The sequence below is a fragment of the Neoarius graeffei genome, chromosome 12, assembly GCF_027579695.1.
Source record: "Neoarius graeffei isolate fNeoGra1 chromosome 12, fNeoGra1.pri, whole genome shotgun sequence".
In the NCBI taxonomy this organism is placed as follows: Eukaryota; Metazoa; Chordata; class Actinopteri; order Siluriformes; family Ariidae; genus Neoarius; species Neoarius graeffei.
In genome coordinates this window covers 82,499,075-82,520,745 of record NC_083580.1, presented here as the reverse complement: position 1 = coordinate 82,520,745, position 21,671 = coordinate 82,499,075, and the positions used below count along the sequence as shown (strand labels likewise).

Here is a 21,671-nt window from a genome sequence, read left to right as displayed (position 1 = left end):
TAGGTACATGAAATGATATGAGACGTCCAAGTTAGTTCCTATTGTCACTGATGTTATAGCAGCGATAAACACTCGTTCCCTCACCAGAGTCTCTTTATTCTCTTTCTTAATCAGGTAAAAGTTTGTTCCATCTTTTTCCTGAGAAACTAAAGAAGTGTAAACTCCTCTGTCCTGAAGACGTCAGAAAACTTACAGTTCCAACTTCATCTATGACTGTTACACAGCACTCACACTGGAGACTCCTTACAGAGACCATACACAAACATCTACTTACAGAAAACATCACATCAAGTATTATATTTTTCTTTATTAAACACTTTTTAAAATCTGCTTATTATAAATTAAATTTTATAGTGTTTTGTGCAGTTTAGAAAAATGGTGTGTGTGTGAGACATTGAGATTTTCACACATCTCTCTCCTTCCTAACAGGTGAACAGGTCCGGTTCCTTCTCAAAATATTTAATTGAATAAAAAAGTAATTAAATATCCAGAACATCGTTACAGAGTTTTTCCGGCTGAGTTTATTAAACTGACTCTTTAACAAAATGAAAGTTCCAGATTATTTTGGTGAAATGTTATGATTTCTTATAGAATTTAAATGAAGTGTGGTTTTTTTTGTTTGCTGTTTCTGTAGCCAGAGTGTTCACGTGGACACAACACACAGAGACAGTTGAAGCAGTGGAGTTGTTTTATTTTGGGACGTTTCTTGTTGCAGGTGATTGGGGGTCAGTTAGAGACCTGATGGCGCCGAGTGGATCGTCTTTGCCAAGCTGGTACTAGAACCTTTACACCACTGCAGAACTTTTCATTCACAATGTAAATCACAGCTGACTTCATTTTTTTTCCTTCTCAGTTATTTACACAACACCAAACACAACCGTACAAAAACGCACAGGAGGAAACGTGACCTCTCGTTTACGCAAAGCTAAAAACAACCGGCCTCACGTGTCCTGATCCCTCAGACTGTGCACTGATTTAAAGGAGATACACAGAACCTTTATTTTTAAATATATTTCTGAGCGGATAGTATCTCCGTCCTTAGCTCTTGTTTGCTGCATAATTGGGAATATAAAATATATTTTGAGAGTTAAAATCGACCGTGAAGCTGGCATTGGAGCTGCCCCGCTGAGCCAGCCAGCCCTGAGTGCATGACGTCACAGCGGGAACCGGTGCTATAGACCAAAGCCAGACTCGGCAGGTGAGAGCGGGTGCAATGGCCTCTTCGTTTGGATTTATTGGAGATTCTTCGGATTCCTCAGATAGTAATACATCTGACTGTGATAGTCCTGAAATTGGAGTGTGTGTACATGCTACTGCTATAGATGTATACATGTAGAACCATATCAGTTCAAACCATCGGAAAGTGAATCTGATAGTAACACGTCGGCCACGGAGGCCCCTGCCTTATGAAATAAAGCCAGAGAACAAAGCTGTCTAGAGAATTGGATGGAATTGAACTGACGGTCTCATGTGACTCATTAAAACAGGATGGGTGTTATAACTTATGCAGCCTACATGTACATGCATGCATTTTCACTGATAAACCGTAAAAGGCTCATTAAATAATCAGATGAACTGAGACAATCACATTCTGAAGCAAATTAAATAATCTTATACCGCTAACTTAAACACACAATACAAGTTACATGTATTAATCTAAATGCAGGTAAACGACGAGTGTTTTTGTTTTGTATCCAAATGAGAGTCGCATCTTACCCGTCTGTGTTCTCGCTTCTTGAAGGCCGACATTGTGGCCGATTGTTTTGAAACAATCTGACTTTCAGTTCTTCGTTCATTCACTTCTTCCACATAAGGGCGAGATATTGCTGCTGAGGCGAGCGTATCCAGCGGGGGAAAATAAATAAATAAAAAGCATCTAGTGGAGAAATCTGACGACTGGTCCACTCATTCTCTATTTTCTCCATACTGAGTACTCCGCCATTACTGCTCAGCTCACACTCCGGGAGAACTGGTGCAACTGAACTTACTTTCCTTTTTCTTTAATTGTTGGTACTGCACCCTCTTTCAATCCGGGCTTATAGCCAACGCTCCTCAACAGATCAGAGGTCTCGTATGAGTCTTCAGGAAAATGTGCAGAGCAGAGGAGAAACCACTTTGTAGGCGTCCAATCCGTGAATTTCTCACAAAACGCGTCCAAATCTTTGCAGTTTGAACATTCTTGGGCCGTGAATGCAACGTAAATCCACCTTCTGTCATGTTGCTGCACCGGCCAGCAACACATCTACATGGCATGGCGATAAATTAGCTCTAAATGTAGGATCGGAGTTGCAGTCAGCTCTGTATTGTAGTATAGTGGAAATGGCGATGAGACCGATAGACTTCCTGCTGTGACGTTATGGACGTCAAGGTCATTCACTCAGACCGCTACCTATATAAATCACTTTAATCGTAAACATTACTATATTAGATTTATTGTTAACGCTTAAAACTATTCCTGTGCCATTCTTAAGGTCTCAAGGCATTTATAAACGAAAACTGAGGCCATGGCTCTGCGTATCTCCTTTAAGGGCCGTTAACCCTGAGCCAGGAATGATCTGCCATACGCTAACATGCTAACGCTCAGAGACGTGGAGAAACCGTGGGAAATAAATCTGGTCAAGGCACTGATCTGGCTTGTACCACGTTATAAATAAACCTTTATGCATTTCGAATAGATAAATTATCTTTGTGCTTTCATATATAATATTTTGTTAAAAGCAGTAATGCCTCAAAAACGGGAAATATTTCTCTGTGGTTCCATTCTTTTAAATCTCATGTGAAGTGATCGTGGCACTCGCAGATTTGGTGAAATCTTGAGCTCATCACGGATGTTTTTGTTGTTGTGAATGTCGTAAAACGCTGCTTTGGCACTCTTTTAAAAGGCGGGCACTTTCCAGAAATTTGCTTTTATAAACACAAAAATGAAATCTATCTTTTCATTTTAGAGAGATTCTTACAAAAATGTATACACTGATAGGAAACTAAATCAAATAAATGTTTTGTATCTTTTCTCTCTCTCATGTGTGTCATGTTTTAAACAATGAAATATAATAACTGCTAATGAAATGAAAAATATCTAGTAGCATAGAAAAATAAATTTCCTTAAATCTTTTTCAAATAAATATCCATTCTTTGCAATCTTGTGAATACAATCCAGTCAAAAATAAATAAAAACAAACATGAAACGTCTCGTCAAAGAAAAAACCCGGCTCTGTCCTCAGAATGTCACTGTTACCTGGAAACATAACGTCCTGATAATTCTGTTTTACTTTTGTCCCTCAAGGAGCTTCACATACAAAATACATGTGTGTGTGTGTGTGTGTGTGTGTGTGAGAGAAAAAACAAAAAACAAAACAGGATACTGAGCTACACGACACATCACACTGGAAAACAGAGTTGAGCTGTTCGCTCCAGTTGGCTTTTTTTTTTTTTTTACAGCAGGGAGAGATGGAGTTTGAATGTTCAACGCCCAGATGGGTGTGGGTGCAGGTGTGTGGGTGCAGGTGTGTGGGTGCAGGTGTAGGGGCGTGGGTGCAGGTGTAGGGGCGTGGGTGCAGGTGTAGGGGTGTGGCTGTTGGTGCAGGGAGCATGACAGTGTAGGGATGTGGCTGAGAGTGCAGGGGTATGACAGTTGGTGCAGGGGCGTGGCTGTGGGTGTAGGGGCATGACAGTATAGGGGCGTGGCTGTGGGTGTAGGGGCGTGGCTGTGGGTGTAGGGGCATGACAGTGTAGGGGCATGACCGTGTAGGGGCGTGGGTGTAGGGGCGTGGCTGTGGGTGTAGGGGCGTGGCTGTGGGTGTAGGGGCATGACCGTGTAGGGGCGTGGGTGTAGGGGCATGACAGTGGGTGTAGGGGTGTGACAGTATAGGGGCGTGGCTGTGGGTGTAGGGGCATGGCTGTAGGGGCATGACAGTGTAGAGGCATGACAGTATAGGGGCGTCGCTGTGGCTTAGGGGCGTGGCTGTAGGGGTGTGACCATGTAGGGGCATGACCGTGTAGGGGCCTGTGTATGGGTGTAGTGGCGTGGCTGTTGGTGTAGGGGCATGTGCATGACTATAGGGGCATATGCATGAGTGTAGGGGCGTGGCTGTTGTTGTAGGGGCATGTGCATTAGTGTAGGGGCGTGGCTGTTGGTGTAGGGGCATGTGCATGAGTCTAGGGGCGTGGCTGTTGGTGTAGGGGCATGTGCATGAGTGTAGGGGCGTGGCTGTTGTAGGGGCATGTGCATTAGTGTAGGGGCGTGGCTGTTGGTGTAGGGGCATGTGCATTAGTGTAGGGGCGTGGCTGTTGGTGTAGGGGCATGTGCATGAGTCTAGGGGCGTGGCTGTTGGTGTAGGGGCATGTGCATGAGTGTAGGGGCATGGCTGTTTTAGGGGCATGTGCATTAGTGTAGGGGTGTGGCTGTTGGTGTAGGGGCGTGGCTGTTGGTGTAGGGGCATGTGCATTAGTGTAGGGGCGTGGCTGTTGGTGTAGGGGCATGTGCATGAGTCTAGGGGCGTGGCTGTTGGTGTAGGGGCATGTGCATGAGTCTAGGGGCGTGGCTGTTGGTGTAGGGGCATGGCTGTTGTAGGGGCATGTGCATTAGTGTAGGGGCGTGGCTGTTGGTGTAGGGGCATGTGCATTAGTGTAGGGGCGTGGCTGTTGGTGTAGGGGCATGTGCATTAGTGTAGGGGCGTGGCTGTTGGTGTAGGGGCATGTGCATGAGTGTAGGGGCGTGGCTGTTGGTGTAGGGGCATGTGCATGAGTGTAGGGGCATGTGCATGGGTGTAGGGGCGTGGCTGTTGGTGTAGGGGCATGTGCATGAGTGTAGGGGCATGTGCATGGGTGTAGGGGCGTGGCTGTTGGTGTAGGGGCATGTGTATGAGTGTAGGGGCATGTGTGAGAGTGTAGGGGCGTGGCTGAGAGTGTAGGGGCGTGGCTGAGAGTGTAGGGGCGTGGCTGAGAGTGTAGGGGCGTGGCTGAGAGTGTAGGGGCGTGGCTGAGAGTGTAGGGGCGTGGCTGAGAGTGTAGGGGCGTGGCTGAGAGTGTTATCAGAGAGATATAGCAGAAGAGAATCAGAAGAAAGACCTTCGTTCTCCTGGTGGTACCGAGTTTGTGGCCGCGGCTGTGTTTCTGTCAGTTTGAGCTCGTGATGTCGGTTTGTTCAGTTCTGTGGCCTTCATTCAGAAGAAACCTTCCTTCCAGGCGTTGCTGTGGACGAGACACGTACAGCACTGCCACCAGCTCTGGCACTTCAGCGGCTCAACGTTGGCTTTGGCCATCATCATCTTGGAGTTGGAGCAAGCTGCACCTGATTGAGTCTCGCGTTTCTCTGAAGTGCTGAAGAAAACATGGGTAAGTTAAGAGAAACACAAGAGCTCACTTTTTTTGGCAAAATAGTTTTAATATTTATTCAACCTGCTCAGGGTCACAGTGAATCCGGAGTCGATCCTGGGCAATTTCCCAGGTCCACCTACTCACGTTTTTGAGAGATGGGAGGAAAACAGAGAACCTTTTTGTAACGCAGCCTGGTAGTGCCCTCGAGACAGCAGATAACCTCTGGGTTCTCCAGTTTCCTCCTGCATCCAAAAACATGCAGGTATTCCATATACAGGATATCTGCTCAGGGTGTGCGCGCGAGGGGAGTTTTATAAGGACGTTGGTTGCTTAGATTTTTCAGAATTTACTTTGGTTGTTCTCGAGACTCAGAATATTCTGTAATAAACCACTTTTTTCCACCAAGACAAAGTTCACAAGTGTTTGCTTTTTTTTAACTGAAGCAATAACGAAAAACATCTAATGCAAAATCTGTATTTAAGAAATAATAGGGTGCTAAGACTTTTGCACAGCACTGCAAGTTGTATTTTTAAACTGTTCTTCCGAGGAAAAAGTGAAGAAAACGTCAGCTCTGTTAGTTTCTGCTCGAGATGCTCTTTAAATCCACTCCATCACACAGGGCTCCGCTGCTTACAGCAGGAATCGAGGTTTAATTCGGAGGAAATGCAGCTGGTTTTGGCTCACGGGGTTTCGTTCAGTGGGGTTTCTATGTGTAATGGTTCTGAAGTCAAGCCCAAACACTCAGGACATGAAATGGGGGTTTATATTTATTGGAATTATCTGAGACTACAATCATCCATCCAGCTATCCATCCATTTTCTATCGCTTATCCAGGTCGTGGGAGTAGCAGTCTAAGCAGATCAGCCCAGACTCCCCCTGACTGTTTAACAGATGGTTATGTTAGACCAGTGAATCCTTTTGTAGAAGAAAGTTTAATGCTTTGCAGTTTAAAAAAAAAAAAAAAGTCTTTTAAATGGAGATACAATGATTTTTAATAAAAACATGTGCCTGAAGTCACATTATCTGGTTTTGCTAAATCTCCGCCGCAGCACCCTCACCCTCGGCTTTATGGCTTCATTATTTGGTCATCTGCATCTTACAACGTTCCTTATTTCACTAAACACCAGAACACACTGCGCATACAGAATTTCAAAGCTACAGGTCTTAAGGAGTTTATGATGGATTAAGGTGAACTTGTTTTTCCCTTGTAGATAATATTTGGTAAAAAAATAAATAAATGTTTAATTGTTATTGCTGTGCTGGAGGGTTTGGGTCGGATCTTCAATACTAAGGACACGTTACAGGAAGCGAATCTGACTCGCAGCAACTCAGCCTGTGTACATGTATTTAAAAAAAAAACAGAAATCAATTAGTCTGAACCTCTTCAGTATGAAATCACAGGGAGTCCAATTCATCATCAATAATAATAATTATTATTATAATAAAAGAAGAAGCCTTTATTGGTGACGTGTGCGCGCACACAGAGAGAGAGAGAGAGAGAGAGAGAGAGAGAGAGAGAGAGCAGTGGGCAGCTATGCTACAGCGCCTGGGGAGCAGGTGGGGGTTCGGTGCCTTACTCAAGGGCACTTCAGCCCAACCTCAGCCCGAGGCCACGCCGCGTTAACCTAACCACAGGTCTTTAATAATAATAATAATAATAATAATAATAAAAAGGGGGGGGGAATACATGAATATGGTATTAAAAAAAATCCAAGGACATAAATTGACTGATCCTACAGTCAAAGGATTAAAAAAAAAAAAACACCACACAATTGGAAAGCTGATCTTCCCAGTCGGACTGTGACTGAGGTCCCCGGCAGTGTCTTTGGTCCGTTTACAAAATGTCAATGAGGAATACAGGAAGGAAAACGTAAACTAAATGGCGATGTCACTATGATGATGGAGGACAAGTCCACGTTCAGCCTGCGATGTCACGTTCATAAATTAACTGAAAGGGAAAGAAAACGACAAACAACAAAATGAAGGAGAAATGAAACATGGAGTGGCTGTAAAATAAGGACAAGATCATTTCATCATGTTTGTGTGTTTTCTCTGTTATTAAAACATTGAGCTGTGGCTAAAAAAATAGGAACAATTGATCAGAAACACTCACTTCTTCTTGTCCTTCTTGAGTGGCTGCGAGAGACACATCGTCTCAGCTGCCACCTTCCTCCTGTTAAAGGCGTTCATCTCCTCCTCCAGTTCTCGCCTCTTCTCCTCCACCTTCCTTTTCTCCTCCTGGTGCATGCGCTTCAACTGCTCAAACTTGTCGTGAAGCTGGAAAAGAATCCGATCACACACACACACACACACACACACACACACACACACACACACACACACACACACACACACAGCATTCCACAGATGCCACACCACTGATGTGTGTGATGTGAAGAATGTAGCCTCCACCTCTGGAGCTCCAGAAGCTCAGATCTAGAACACGATACTGAAAGTGAACATGTCGGTTCGTATCTGAGCTGCTCAGAGGCACGACAGCGGTGTACAGCTTCACACCATAGAACAACAAAAGACAGCAAAGTTCTTGTTTTTCTTTCTTTTAAATAAACACAATTTTTTTCTCATACATTACATTTACTTTATACTTTTGTGAATCACAGTTTGCACTTTCATGGAACTAGAGGCATAATAATAACCCAGTCCCACCAGGATTCCGCGGGCCTTTTTTGTGATTGTTGCGGGCTAAAATGTCTGATGTTGCGGGGGGTTTTCCAAAAAATTGCGATGAAAGTTGTGGTGTTTTTTAGGTTTTTGTTGCGATTCCATTGCGGGAGGAAGTGAAAGCTGCAAGAAATTGTTGCGATTTTCTCTTTTTGTGATTAAAATTGAGTGATATGTTAAATATTAAGTTATTACTGAAAAACTATTGATTAAAAAAACAAAGAGAAATGGTCCTATAAACAACTTTACCAATATAAAAGATTACCAGGACTACAAAAATGCAGAAAAATAGGCTTTACTGATCCAAATGCTCCTGTTGGTTCAAAAGTTAAAGTGCAGAGAACCTCACAGCACAACATGAAGTTACCTTAAAATATAATATAAATGCCTCAGCTTTCATGTAAGAAAAAAAACTATTAATACTAGTACTGTGTGCAGGCAGTCTCTCCTGAAGACTAAATTAAACAATAATTATAAACTAATAAAATAAATGGCTCAGGCTTCAGAGAAGAAAAAAACAATTTGAACAGAATCTCACAGTATGATGCTGAAGCTGCCTAAACAATGGAAAATAAAATACCATTTTGGCAAAAATGTTGGCATCCATTAATTTCTTGTATTAAGTAAAAAAATAATAATGTAAAGTGCACACAGTCCTTCACTGTAAACATCACACACTTTCAGTAACAGAATTTAAGCCTACATAAACACTGACTCGCACATGCAGTGTTGCCAGATAATGCTGACGTTTTCCAGCCCAAAATATGTTCAAAACCCGCTAAAATGCACTTAAAACTGCCCAATCTGGCAACACTGCGCACATGCTGCTTCTCTTGAACGTATACAGAAGTAAGGCGGAAGGTAGTTTGTCGACGTCACCTCAAGACGACGCCAACGATTGGTCAAATTTGCGGGAAGGTTGCGGTGATTGGATATAATTGCAACACCGCCCTGAATTCGCGGGGATTGGCTGAATTTGTGTTGAAGTCGCAAATCGCAACATCACGAAATCCTGGAGGGTCTGAATAATAATAATAATAATAATAATAATAATAATAATAATAATAATATGTCTTAGTGATATATTGTGATGCATTTATTTTAACATTAGTGACTTGAAGTAGCTGATGTGAAACATTATTTAAATCTACAATGTAAAAATAATTAAAGAAGGTGTGGCTCCTGCAGTGAAATGTTCAGAGAGTGGGCAGTGTGGGGGAGAGTGGGGCAGTGTGGGGGAGAGTGGGGGAGAGTGGGGCAGTGTGGGGGAGAGTGGGGCAGTGTGGGGGAGAGTGGGGCAGTGTGGGGGAGAGTGGGGCAGTGTGGGGGAGAGTGGGCAGTGTGGGGGAGAGTGGGCAGTGTGGGGGAGTGTGGGGGAGAGTGGGCAGTGTGGGGGAGAGTGGGGGAGAGTGGGCAGTGTGGGGGAGAGTGGGCAGTGTGGGGGAGTGTGGGGGAGAGTGGGCAGTGTGGGTGAGAGTGGGCAGTGTGGGGGAGAGTGGGGGAGAGTGGGCAGTGTGGGGGAGAGTGGGTGAGAGTGGGCAGTGTGGGGGAGAGTGGGTGAGAGTGGGCAGTGTGGGGGAGAGTGGGCAGTGTGGGGGAGAGTGGGGGAGAGTGGGCAGTGTGGGGGAGAGTGGGGGAGAGTGGGCAGTGTGGGGGAGAGTGGGGGAGAGTGGGCAGTGTGGGGGAGAGTGGGCAGTGTGGGGGAGTGTGGGGGAGAGTGGGCAGTGTGGGGGAGAGTGGGGGAGAGTGGGCAGTGTGGGGGAGAGTGGGCAGTGTGGGGGAGAGTGGGTGAGAGTGGGCAGTGTGGGGGAGAGTGGGCAGTGTGGGGGAGAGTGGGGGAGAGTGGGCAGTGTGGGGGAGAGTGGGCAGTGTGGGGGAGAGTGGGGGAGAGTGGGCAGTGTGGGGGAGAGTGGGGGAGAGTGGGCAGTGTGGGGGAGTGTGGGGGAGAGTGGGGGAGAGTGGGCAGTGTGGGGGAGAGTGGGGGAGAGTGGGCAGTGTGGGGGAGTGTGGGGGAGAGTGGGCAGTGTGGGGGAGAGTGGGGGAGAGTGGGCAGTGTGGGGGAGAGTGGGGGAGAGTGGGCAGTGTGGGGGAGAGTGGGGGAGAGTGGGCAGTGTGGGGGAGAGTGGGGGAGAGTGGGCAGTGTGGGGGAGAGTGGGCAGTGTGGGGGAGAGTGGGGCAGCACGAGTCCCGATGGGCCTTTATTTATTAGTGTTTGTTGCAGTTCCCATGTTTCATTACTAAGAGCAATAATAACTTTATGGAGCTAAACAGGGCCGTGAGCACGCTGTACCATGATCATACAACATCTGGAAAGGTGAAAAAAATCATCAAAATATCGGCTTACATCTGTCAAATAGTGACATTTTTTACAATTACCATTAAACAGAGGTCATTAATATTTCACTGGAATTTAAAATGTATGGATTTGTGAAAACAGAGTGTGTGTGTGTGTGTGTGTGTGTGTGTGTGTGTGTGTGTGTGTGTATCAGGATTAATTAAGAGAACAAGCCAACCATATGAGCAAACTGCTTTTCTCTGCACATGCTCAAGAGCAACACTGTTAGATCAGACGACTTATCTAACGGAGTTTAGTGCAGAAATAATTTACTGAAAAGACCTTTAACTATATTAAATATAAATCAGACAATTTTTTTTAAAACCAGGCCTTGTTGAAACTACACAGCACTGGAGCATCAGCAGTGAACTTTTCTTTTTGGACAGTGTTAAGTCTCTAACATCTAAAATGAACAGTAAAAGCTGTCACACTGCTCACCTCTCGCTCCTTCTCCTTCAGCTCCGCCTCGGTCTCCTTCACTTTATTAACAAACATCTGCCTCATCTCCTCTTCCTTACGCTGCAGATCACCGAGGAACTCTTTTCTCTTCGCCTCGTAGGTCTCCTGTAGACTACAGAACACACACACAAAACTGTCAAATCCAGTTGTGTATCAGCAGAGATTTAATGCTCCATGCAGCATCACAAATGATTTACTTCCTGTCTGCTGTTTTAAGAATTAATTAAAACGATACGGTGTGACGGTGGAGGAGGTGAGTGGAGCTGGGCTTCAGTCAGGGGGTCAAGGGTTAAATCTGTTCCACACAGTTTCTCTATAAAATCTCTGTTCATCAGCGAGGAGCCCCAGTGCGAGGAGCCCCAGTGTGAGGAGCCTACCTGAAGGGCTGGCTGTCAGGGTCGGTGTCTTTGAAGCCCATCTCCTCTAGTTTGCAGCGTCTGTACAGTTCATAGTGGCGAGTGTGTGTCTGCTCTCGCAGGTCCTCCATATTCACACGGATCAGCATCTCCCTCAGCTTCACAAAGTCACAGTGACTCTCATTCTCCACTATACACACACACAAAAAAAAAAGGTCCATAATTTTAGTTTTGGAGGATTCAATACTTTGTGATTTTTTTTTACGGTATATTGTGAGTATTTAAAAAAAACAAAATCATCGCACAAGTCTTTCAAGGTTCAAATTAAAACTCCAAATCCACCAGGAGACGGAGCACACAACCTTCTCTCTGGGGGGGATGTAAAGACAAAAGAATGAAAACATCAGCATTCCTGCTCTGCATTCCTGCAGCTGGAACAATTCCAACTCAACTTTACAAGAGAAGAGAAAAACAAAACAAAACCCTAAAGCAGGAAAATGAAAGTAGCTGAAACGAAATGCACCGAGCTCCAGCGTCCCGGCATTTTAGCCCGAGTACAGACTCCGTTCTGACTGAATTACAGGGAACATGTCTGTAACAGGAACGCTCGTACTCCAATTCTCCAGAACTCAGCTGGATTTATTTAGTTGTTGTTCATGTGGAGACTCAGAGAATTTACTGATTGAGAATATTCGAGCTCCAGGACACACAACGGCTTCCTAAATCACACGTTAACGACACACACAAATCTGTTGGCAGATCTTTACACAGCGAGCGAACAGAGTTGTACAGAGTCACAGAATTCAGCCTGAAGTTTTTATTTTGTGGATGAAACTGAGTTCAGGGCTCACAGAGTGAGTTTATCAAAAACACAACGTGACCGGAAACACGGGCCGAAAAGAAAACAGCAGAACCGAATCCTCAACATTTAAAATTGCAGATTCTTTTGACTGCACTTCCAGTTAGAGAGAGAGAGAGAGAGAGAGAGAGAGAGAGAGAGAGAGAGAGAGAGATATCATTATGCTGAGTTCCTGAGCCAAAGTGTGAATTCATGTCGATCTGTTTAATAAAATGCCTCTAAATAATGAGAAGTCACGCGCTCATCTCAAGCAGATCTAAAAATCTTTACAGTAATCCCATCAGTAATGATGTTTTCTGTCACTTTCAACTCAAACAGCAGCAGAGAAATAACTCATTTCCACTGGGAACACACAGCACTTTACATTCCAAGAAAGAAACCCGAGAGGGAGCGGAAAGGTCGAGGGATCCAGCTGGACAAACCGCAGGCGTGGGAAAAACAGGGAAAAATAAAAATAATCAGCCTATAGATCAAAAGCAATTCATCTCGGTTTACTGAGCAGAAACCACACTGTTCCTCGGATTATGGAACTGTTTTGCATTAGTTTATAATTATTAAATAATTAAAGAATTATTCCTGACTGGACGCCACTGATTTCATGTTAAAATAATCATTTAATTAAAAAAAAATACATTTTAAAAGAAACCCACAACACTACAGGACTGATGGGAAATTGTTCACAACGGCATGATTCATATCACATTGTTTTTGGTGTTTTTTTTAAAACAATGTGATATGAAACTGAAAAAACACCAATCTATTAAATGGAGAGAGAGAATCTGTTTAATTCCTCACAAAACAGAAGAATAAACACCAGGTCACCTGTGAAGTTTATAATCAGAACCTTTGTGTGTGTACGAGTTTACACTGAGACAGAAAAATCCACCAATAAGTGCTTTTACTGAAACATTCTTAATTTAAAAAGATAAATTTAAAAATAAAAGCTAAGCTGTAACGGAGGGTGAAACAGGTGACATTTTTTCTCCTCCATTAAAATGTTGCAAAGTCTGAGCAAGAAGAAAATCTAAACCCACGACACAAACAGAAGGATGAGAGAAGAAACATCAGGGACTCCATCAGCATCAGCAGGCGATTAACAGATCAAACGGAGACGTACGGGACTCTACACTGAGGATTACACAAGACATCATCATCAGGTGGGAGAGAGGGATGGAGGGATTTAGAGACGGAGCTGCCGTCTCTCCGACATGCCACAGTTAGCAGCGTGGTGTTTCCTCAGCCTGAACGTTCAGTGAGTGAGCAGCGCATTGATCAGCTCCCACTCAGCAACTTCAGTTCTGTGGCCCACAACACTGCTCCCATAGAGCCGTTTAAAAATAGAAACAACCCAAATCTTTCCTCAGGGGAGAGAAACGGCACAGCATTCCAACGCGAGCTCAGAGATCCGAACCATCTCCTGAGTACCGTGTTCTGAAAGAGCACGCGCACACACGAAACCTGAGAACACTCATCATGTGGTCAGTGCAGGACGGTGTGTGTTAGTGCGGGGCGTTCGAGTCCTCTCCGGATACCCGCTAGTAATAATTCAATTCAGTTTTAGTTCTATAGAGCTTTTAACTACGGACCTCAGCACAAAGCAGCTTTACAGAAATCCAAATTTAGATTTAAATTTATCCTGAATGAAGACGCCTGAGGTGATGGTGGCGAGGAACAAACTCCGAGAGGAACCAGACTGAGCAGGGACCCATCCTCGTCTGGGGGACACTGGGTAACGGAATTATAAAATCATTACTCTTTTAGAACCGTGTACTGTAGAGTCACACAGCGCTGCATGTATTGAATTATATAAAGTTTAAACACAAAACAAACAAGCAAGCAAACTCTTTACCTTGGACCACGCCCCAGGGGTACTGTCTGGCTCTGACAGCCTTATTCCCGACTTTGACCTCCTCGACACTGCCCACTACAGCAAAGGGGAGATGAGCCTGACAACACACACACACACGTGGTGTGGGTTCACACAAAGGGTTCAGAACTTGAACATTTCTGGTTTACAGTGTTAAAGAGAAATAACTGATCAACCAGCAGCAGAGCTCTGACTTCACGTTCTCCCGGTACACTCAGCCTGACGTGTACATGAGCTCCAGTATGACGTACACATATACATTTCCAGATAATTCTGAATCAAAGTTGTTCACAAACATCACGTTCTAGAGGATCTCTGCTCTTCTCCTGACTGATTAGGGATTTCTGGACCCGAGATCGAGCTTCATATCCAACTGCATAAAAAACCTCCCACACGTCACTGTTTTTGGGACGTCCCACCAGATCTCATTCCCATATAAACCCACCCACGTGCCCTGTGAACCTTTACAGACATCTTTCTTTAAAAAAAAAGAACAGAACAGTGAATCTCCTCTCCATATCTGTACTGATATCTGTTTAGATCACAGGATCTGTTCGTTCAGAATCACAGATTCCTGCTCATTTTATTACTCCATTCTTCATTAAAGTAATTTCACTCGATTACTCAGAACAAAGAACAGCAGCCACCTACAGTCAAGATCAGAAATTAATTAACAGCTAATAACTCTTAACACTTCATTATGAGCTCCATCCCTTTAGCTACCAGCAGCTCAGCTGTGTGTTTTTTACATTTATTACTTCATCATCTTTCACACGCAGACGGTTTCCTGCACTGAAGATAAGACTTACGTTCATGGAGGAGTTGATCTCAGACACCTCTTCATCGTCCGTGGGGAACTGGTAGATCTGCACACCGTTGCTCACCAGCTCACTCATGATTTTAATCTTGAACTTGTGAAGTTCGCTCTTGGAAATTGTGTCAGCTTTCGCAATAATGGGAATGATGTTCACCTGGAGACACAACAGGACCCAGATGTTATAATATGACCAGATAAAGAGCTTTTAATGTTTCTACATCATGCACCAAAGGTTTTATAACATTTTAACTCTGATAAACCAACATAAAGCAAATAAAAAGCCAAAAAATAAGATTCCCAACACCAGTGTTCTGGTTCAACATGTTCAGGAAAACACACAGAAGCCTCATTATGAGTCGGTGTGATGAACCGGGTGTGTCCGAGTCGATACAACACTGAACCAAGACGCACCGGTTAGATCAACTTCCCACCTCCACATGCAAACACACTGTGTGTGTGTGTGTGTGTGTGTGTGTGTGTGTGTGTGTGTGTGTGTGTGTGTGTGTGTGTGTGTGTGAGAGAGAGAGTGAGTGAGTGAGTGAGTGTGAGTGAGTGAGTGAATGTGTGCGCGTGTGCAAGTGACTGAGTGAGTGTGTGAGAGAGAGAGTGTGAGAGAGTGAGTGTGATAGAGTGTAAGAGAGAGAGTGAGTGTGAGAGAGAGTGTGAAAGAGTGAGTGAGTGAGAGAGTGTGAGAGAGTGTGTGAGAGAGTGAGTGTGAGAGAGAGTGAGTGTGAGAGAGAGTGTGAGTGTGAGAGAGAGTGAGTGAGTGAGAGAGAGAGAAAGAGTGTGTGAGAGAGTGAGTAAGAGAGAGAGTGAGAGACAGAGTGAGTGAGACAGAGAGAGTGTGAGAGTGAGTGAGACAGAGAGAGAGAGTGTGAGAGAGAGTGAGTGAGTGAGTGAGTGTGTGAGAGAGAGTGAGTGTGAGAGAGTGTGAGTGTGAGAGAGAGTGAGTGAGTGAGAGTGTGAGACAGTGTGTGTGTGTGTGTGTGAGAGAGAGAGAGTGAGTGAGTGAGAGAGAGAGAAAGAGTATGTGAGAGAGTGAGTGAGAGTGTAAGAGAGAGAGTGAGAGAGTGAGTGAGAGAGAGAGAGAGAGTGTGAGAGTGAGTGTGTGTGTGAGAGTGAGTGTGAGAGAGTGAGTGTGAGAGAGTGAGTGTGAGAGAGAGTGTGAGAGAGTGAGTGTGAGAGAGAGTGTGAGTGTGAGAGAGAGAGAGTGAGTGAGAGAGAGAGAAAGAGTGTGTGAGAGAGTGAGTGAGAGTGTAAGAGAGAGAGTGAGAGAGAGAGTGAGTGAGAGAGTGTGAGTGAGTGTGTGAGAGAGAGTGAGAGAGAGTGTGAGTGTGAGAGAGTGTGAGAGAGAGTGTGAGTGTGAGAGAGTGTGAGAGAGTGTGAGAGAGTGAGTGTGAGAGAGTGAGTGTGAGAGAGAGTGAGTGAGTGAGAGTGTGAGAGAGTGAGTGTGAGAGAGAGTGAGTGAGAGTGTGAGAGAGTGTGTGTGTGAGAGAGAGTGAGTGTGAGAGAGTGTGAGAGAGAGAGTGTGAGTGTGAGAGTGTGAGAGAGAGAGTGTGAGTGTGAGAGAGAGAGTGTGAGAGAGAGTGTGAGTGTGAGAGAGTGAGTGTGAGAGAGAGAGAGTGAGTGAGAGAGAGAGTGTGTGTGTGAGAGAGAGTGAGTGTGAGAGAGTGAGAGAGAGAGTGAGAGAGAGAGAGTGAGAGTGTGAGAGTGAGTGTGAGAGAGAGAGAGTGTGAGAGAGAGAGAGTGAGTGAGTGTGTGAGAGAGAGAGAGAGAGAGAGTGTGTGACAGAGAGAGAGAGAGAGTTAAATGTTTGCTAGAAGACTTCTGAATAAACTTCATTGCGAGTAATAAGAGCCTCTCTGGGAGCACGGACACACATCCTGCTTCACAAATTACACTCTATAAAAGTCATAATTCTCGCCGTGTTCTCAGTGAAGCTGTTCGTGAACTACTCCCACTCTGCATTTCTGTTCCAACCCCATGACCCTGAGCACTGAGTGATACGTGGGACTGACTGTAATAACGCTGAAGGTCCACAAGCTCCTGCTGCTGAAACCCCTGCCTCACGACGGCACGCTGCTGTAGGACACGTGTCCCGTGTTCATGTCTGGGATCTCGGCACTGTGAACACAACCCAGAAGGTCATACAGTAAAATCACCTAAAATCCTCCATCCAGCTGTTGTGTGTGAATGTTTGTGCCTGGAATCAGCTCTTGGCTGCACAGCTGTACAACTCCTCCTCCTCTCTTTACACACTGCATGGTGGAAACGCTCCGTATTACTTTCCTGTGTCTAATCTCCATCCACACAAGTCTAATCCCCATGACTGCAGTATCACAGGGACAATCTGTGTGGACGACTTACAGGAATCATTACTGTTAACTAGACTGCATTTCTGCAGAGAAAATGCAAAGTGTGCTTGCTGAGCTGTAGCAGAACAGCTATCATGCTAAAAGCTAACATGCCAACATGCTAATGCCAACATGCTAACAACTAGCATGCTAACATGCTAACAGCATACTAACATACTAAAAGCTAGCATGTTAACATGTTAATGCTAACATGCTAATAGATAACATGTTAACAGCTAGCATTCTAACATGCTAATGATTAACATGCTATTTGTTAAAATTCTAACACTTTAAGGCTAATATGCTGACAGCTATCATGCTAACAGCTAACAGGCTAACATGCTAATGAATAGTATGTTAACTTATAGCATGCTAACACGCTAAGGGTGACATGCTAACAGCTGACATGCTAACAGTTAGCATGCTAACATGCTCAGGCGAACTCACTAACAGCAAACATGCGAACTCTGCATGCTACCATGCTAATCCTAACATGTTAACAGTTCTCATGATAACATGCTAATGGTGAACATGCTAACAACTCACAAGCTAACAGCAGGCCTGATATCGTAATGGGTAACATGCTAACAGCTAGCATGGTAACACGTGAATGCTTATATGCTAATTGCTATCGTGTGCGCGTGTAAGTATTCCTAATAAAGTGGCCATTGAGTTGAAGTTGATTTGCTGTCAAAGTCTCAGATGAGCAGATCCTTGCCAAATGCATCATCACCTATGGGGGAAGGGAGGAACGACTCAGTCAAGCTTCCACTGATTAGCGGCAAAATGGAGAAAAACTGGACGGATGAAAGGCGAGAGAAAGGCGAGTGCGGGTCAGAACCGATATCGTGTGTGTGATGGTGATTTGGCCTGAGGTGCCGTATGAAGTTTGGTGGATGTGTGGTGAAGTGTTACTGAGCAAAACTCCATTCATTTTCAATGGGGCCAAAAATCAATGGAGATAAAAAGAGATGTGTGAAAACCAAGGAAAAGACGAGTGCAGGTCTCAGATGAGGGGATGGATCTGTGCGGGGACTTGGCCTGAGGCATCAAGTGAAGTTTCTTGAAGTTTGGTCACTTGGTTAAAAAAATTGATGGAGAGTGAAAGTTTTTCTCCTGAAACTCCATTCATTTTCAATGGGGCCAAAAATCAATGCAACCCTATGGAGGAAAAAGGGATGAGCAAAAAGAAAGGAAAAAATATGAGTGCGGGTCAGAACCGATTGCATGTATGTGTCGGGGGAGTTGGCCTGAAGGATCACATGAGGTTTGGTGCATCTGCGATGGAGCGTGTCCGAGTAGGACGATTCAACTCATGAGCCCTATTCATTCTCTATGGGAAAAAAACAAAAGAAAAACGACAAGAACAAGAGAACGGGCGCGTTGATCCAAAAGCTGTATACAAGTACACTATGCCACTTCGGGCCAGACGTCTCAGAGTTGGAACGGTGTCTCTATCTCGAACGCCCTAGGAGGAGTAGTGGATCCAAAAAATGTGTCGGAATAAGGCAGAATAAGTAAACTTAAGAAGAACAGTAGTGTGCTTGCCTTCGGCTGCTGTGTGCCTGAGCAATAAACACTAACTACAGTCAAAGTCGAGGTCCAGAGCTTCAGTGGGACGCAAAAGAAACATCTCTGATGTGTTGGAGATCAGAAAACTCACACATTAACCTCCAACTTACAGAACTGAAATAATAATAATCTCATTTTCTCTAATGAAAGTAAATATAGAGTGGAAAACAGAACTCCGTGTGATGTTTATTCACCAGGCGTTTCCTGTTATCATTTTTTCCTCCCAAGTGTGGAGGACTTGAGAGATGAGAATCTCCAGAGGACGTTCTGGCTGTGAGCCACTCGCAGAGTATCGCAGTACCATCTGTTCAGTACGTCTCTCTCTCACACACACACACCACACACACACACACACACGAAAGCCAGAATCCTGGAACTGCACCCCCCCATCACCACACCCCTCCGTCACACACACAAAATGAGAAATTGATCCAACAGCGTCCTGTCCCAGATTGTCCAGCATGAGCTGATCAATGTTTCATCCAATATCATGTCCATGAGACCCAGCGAGACGCGACAATGCCACAGTGTGCAGATACACAGCCCCAGGTCGAGGCCCCGGAAATCAACAAGTCATTTATTTTATCATAAAGCAGATGAACGCTGGGTTTAGAAAACCTGACTGTGATGCAGTGTTTATTGTCAGACAGAGACAGGAGAAACTCCGTGCCAAGCAGGGGACCGTGCATTCTGCTTCTGTTCACCTTGAAGAGGGTTTGGATCGTGTACCACACACAGTTCTGAGGTGGGCTAGGCAGTGGCCCGGTTTACCAGAACGGCTCATTGGTACACTACAGGTGATGCACACCAATGTAAAAGGCAGGGTTAAGAACTCATTCAATGACGACTTTAAAAGTGCATATCCTGGACCAATTTAGTGGGTTTTTTATATGAAAGTATGTCCCTTTACACACTCATCCAGAAGGGTAATTTTGCACAAGGCCATCTGTCTACAGCAGAAAAAAATAAAACGCATCTGGAAAAATCCCAAGGGAGCCTGGAGCCAGATTCGTGACGTCACCTGCGGATCTGCCAGCAGGCTGAGAGACCCTGCATGGGTTCAGTGCACAGCCTGTGTAGACCAAGTTTAGCAGCGAGCGATTTTGCATTGAAATATGGAATTGTCACCTGAGCTTCTAAACTTATGGATTCATGTATCAATGCTCATCTATCTATTGTTACATAAATAATATTTTTTCTAATTACTATTGTGTATTTATATATTTCTTCATTTAGAAGAGTACTGGCTACTGTAGGAGAAAGATTTCATAAGCTACACACATGGAATCGGCTAAGCAGGGCTGTATATACGTTTAATGTTTTTGACAGGTCCCAAGATTTCAAGCCCTGACATGCCATATATCCCTTGAGACATGTGAAGTAAGTGTATTAATCGCCCAGAGCTTTCATGTTGTTTACTTTTGTGTGTGTCAATAAATAACATTATCCGTGTACCACACAAACACAGGAACACCTAATTTAGAGTATAGTCTCTCTCATTTCTTACCCTGGCAACAGTCAACTTGTGAATCGCCGATTTTCTTGGTCTTTTTCTCGAGCTCTGCTTTGGTCCTCGGCTTTTTCCGGGTGCCTCGCACGAAGCGCTCCCATTTCTCTCTCATTGTCCGGTCTTTTGGGAAACGTCTCGTCTTCTTCCACTTATCCGGGACCGGGTCGCGGAGGCAGCAGTCTAAGCATGGAAGCCCAAACTTCCCTTTCCCCAGACACCTTGGCCAGCTCCTTGGGAAGAACACCGAGGGCGTTCCCAGGCCAGCCGAGAGACATAGTCCCTCCAGCGTGTCTTGGGTCTTCCCCGGGGCCTCCTCCCGGGGGGACATGCCTGAACACCTCCCCAGGGAGGCGTCCAGGAGGCATCCGAAAAAAGATGCCCGAGCCACCTCAGCTGATTCCTCTCGATGTGGAGGAGCAGCAGCTCTACTCCGAGCTCCTCCCGAGTGACTGTGCTTCTCACCCTATCTCTAGGGGAGCGCCCAGCCACCCTGAGAAGGAAACTCATTTCGGCCGCTTGTATCCGCGATCTTGTTCTTTCGGTCATTACCCAAAGCTCATGACCATAGGTGAGAGTCCGGAACGTAGATCGACCGGTAAATTGAGAGCTTCGCCTTTTGGCTCAGCTCCTTCTTCACCACGACGGACCGGTAAAGCGACCGCATCACTGCAGAGGCTGCACCGATCCGCCTGTCAATCTCATGCTCCATCCTTCCCTCACTCATGAACAAGATCCCGAGATACTTAAACTCCTCCACTTGAGGCAGGACTTCTCCACCAACCTGGAGAGGGCAAGCCACCCTTTTCCGGTCGAGAACCATGGCCTTGGACTTGGAGGTGCTGATTCTCATCCCAGCCGCTTCACACACTCGACTGCAAACCGCCCCAGGGCATGCTGAAGGGTCCTGGTTTGAAGAAGCCAACAGGACAACATCATCCGCAAAAAGCAGAGATGAAATCCTGTGGTTCCCAAACAGGATTCCTTCCGGCCCCTGGCTGCGCCTAGAAATTCTGTCCATAAAAATTATGAACAGAACCGGTGACAAAGGGCAGCCCTGCCGGAGTCCAACATGCACTGGGAACAGGTCTGACTTACTGCCAGCAATGCGAACCAGACTCCTGCTCCGTTCGTACAGGGACCGGACAGCCCTTAGCAAAGAGCCCCGAACCCCATACTCCCGAAGCACCCCCCCACAGATACCACGGGGGACACGGTCGAATGCCTTCTCCAGATCCACAAAGCACATGTGGACTGGTTGGGCAAACTCCCATGAACCCTCGAGCACCCTATGAAGGGTATAGAGCTGGTCCAGTGTTCCACGACCAGGACGAAAACCGCATTGTTCCTCCTGGATCCGAGGTTCGACTATTGGTCGAATTCTCCTCTCCAGTACCCTGGAGTAAACCTTCCCCGGGAGGCTGAGAAGTGTGATTCCCCTATAATTGGAGCACACTCTCCGGTCCCCTTTCTTAAAAAGAGGGACCACCACCCCAGTCTGCCACTCCAGAGGCACTGTCCCCGACCGCCACGCGATGTTGCAGAGG

General features: G+C 45.5%; 1 protein-coding gene across 3 annotated transcripts in view; it reads right to left on the bottom strand.

The window, feature by feature from the left end:
- Positions 1-674: 674 nt before the first annotated feature.
- septin8a (septin 8a) overlaps positions 675-21,671 on the bottom strand; it is a 46,896-nt gene continuing 25,899 nt past the window's right edge. For 2 of the 3 annotated variants that reach the window (XM_060936568.1, XM_060936569.1), the window contains 6 exons: positions 14,684-14,845; positions 13,857-13,953; positions 11,170-11,338; positions 10,772-10,904; positions 7,430-7,593; positions 5,363-7,264 (listed from right to left, as the gene is read on the bottom strand). In XM_060936568.1, coding sequence (XP_060792551.1) covers positions 7,261-7,264; positions 7,430-7,593; positions 10,772-10,904; positions 11,170-11,338; positions 13,857-13,953; positions 14,684-14,845 — 729 coding nt within the window. In that variant the 3' untranslated portion in view covers positions 5,363-7,260. Of the gene's footprint in view, positions 5,320-5,362; positions 7,265-7,429; positions 7,594-10,771; positions 10,905-11,169; positions 11,339-13,856; positions 13,954-14,683; positions 14,846-21,671 lie in introns of those variants that run through there. The other variant, XM_060936570.1, reaches the window with a different exon arrangement.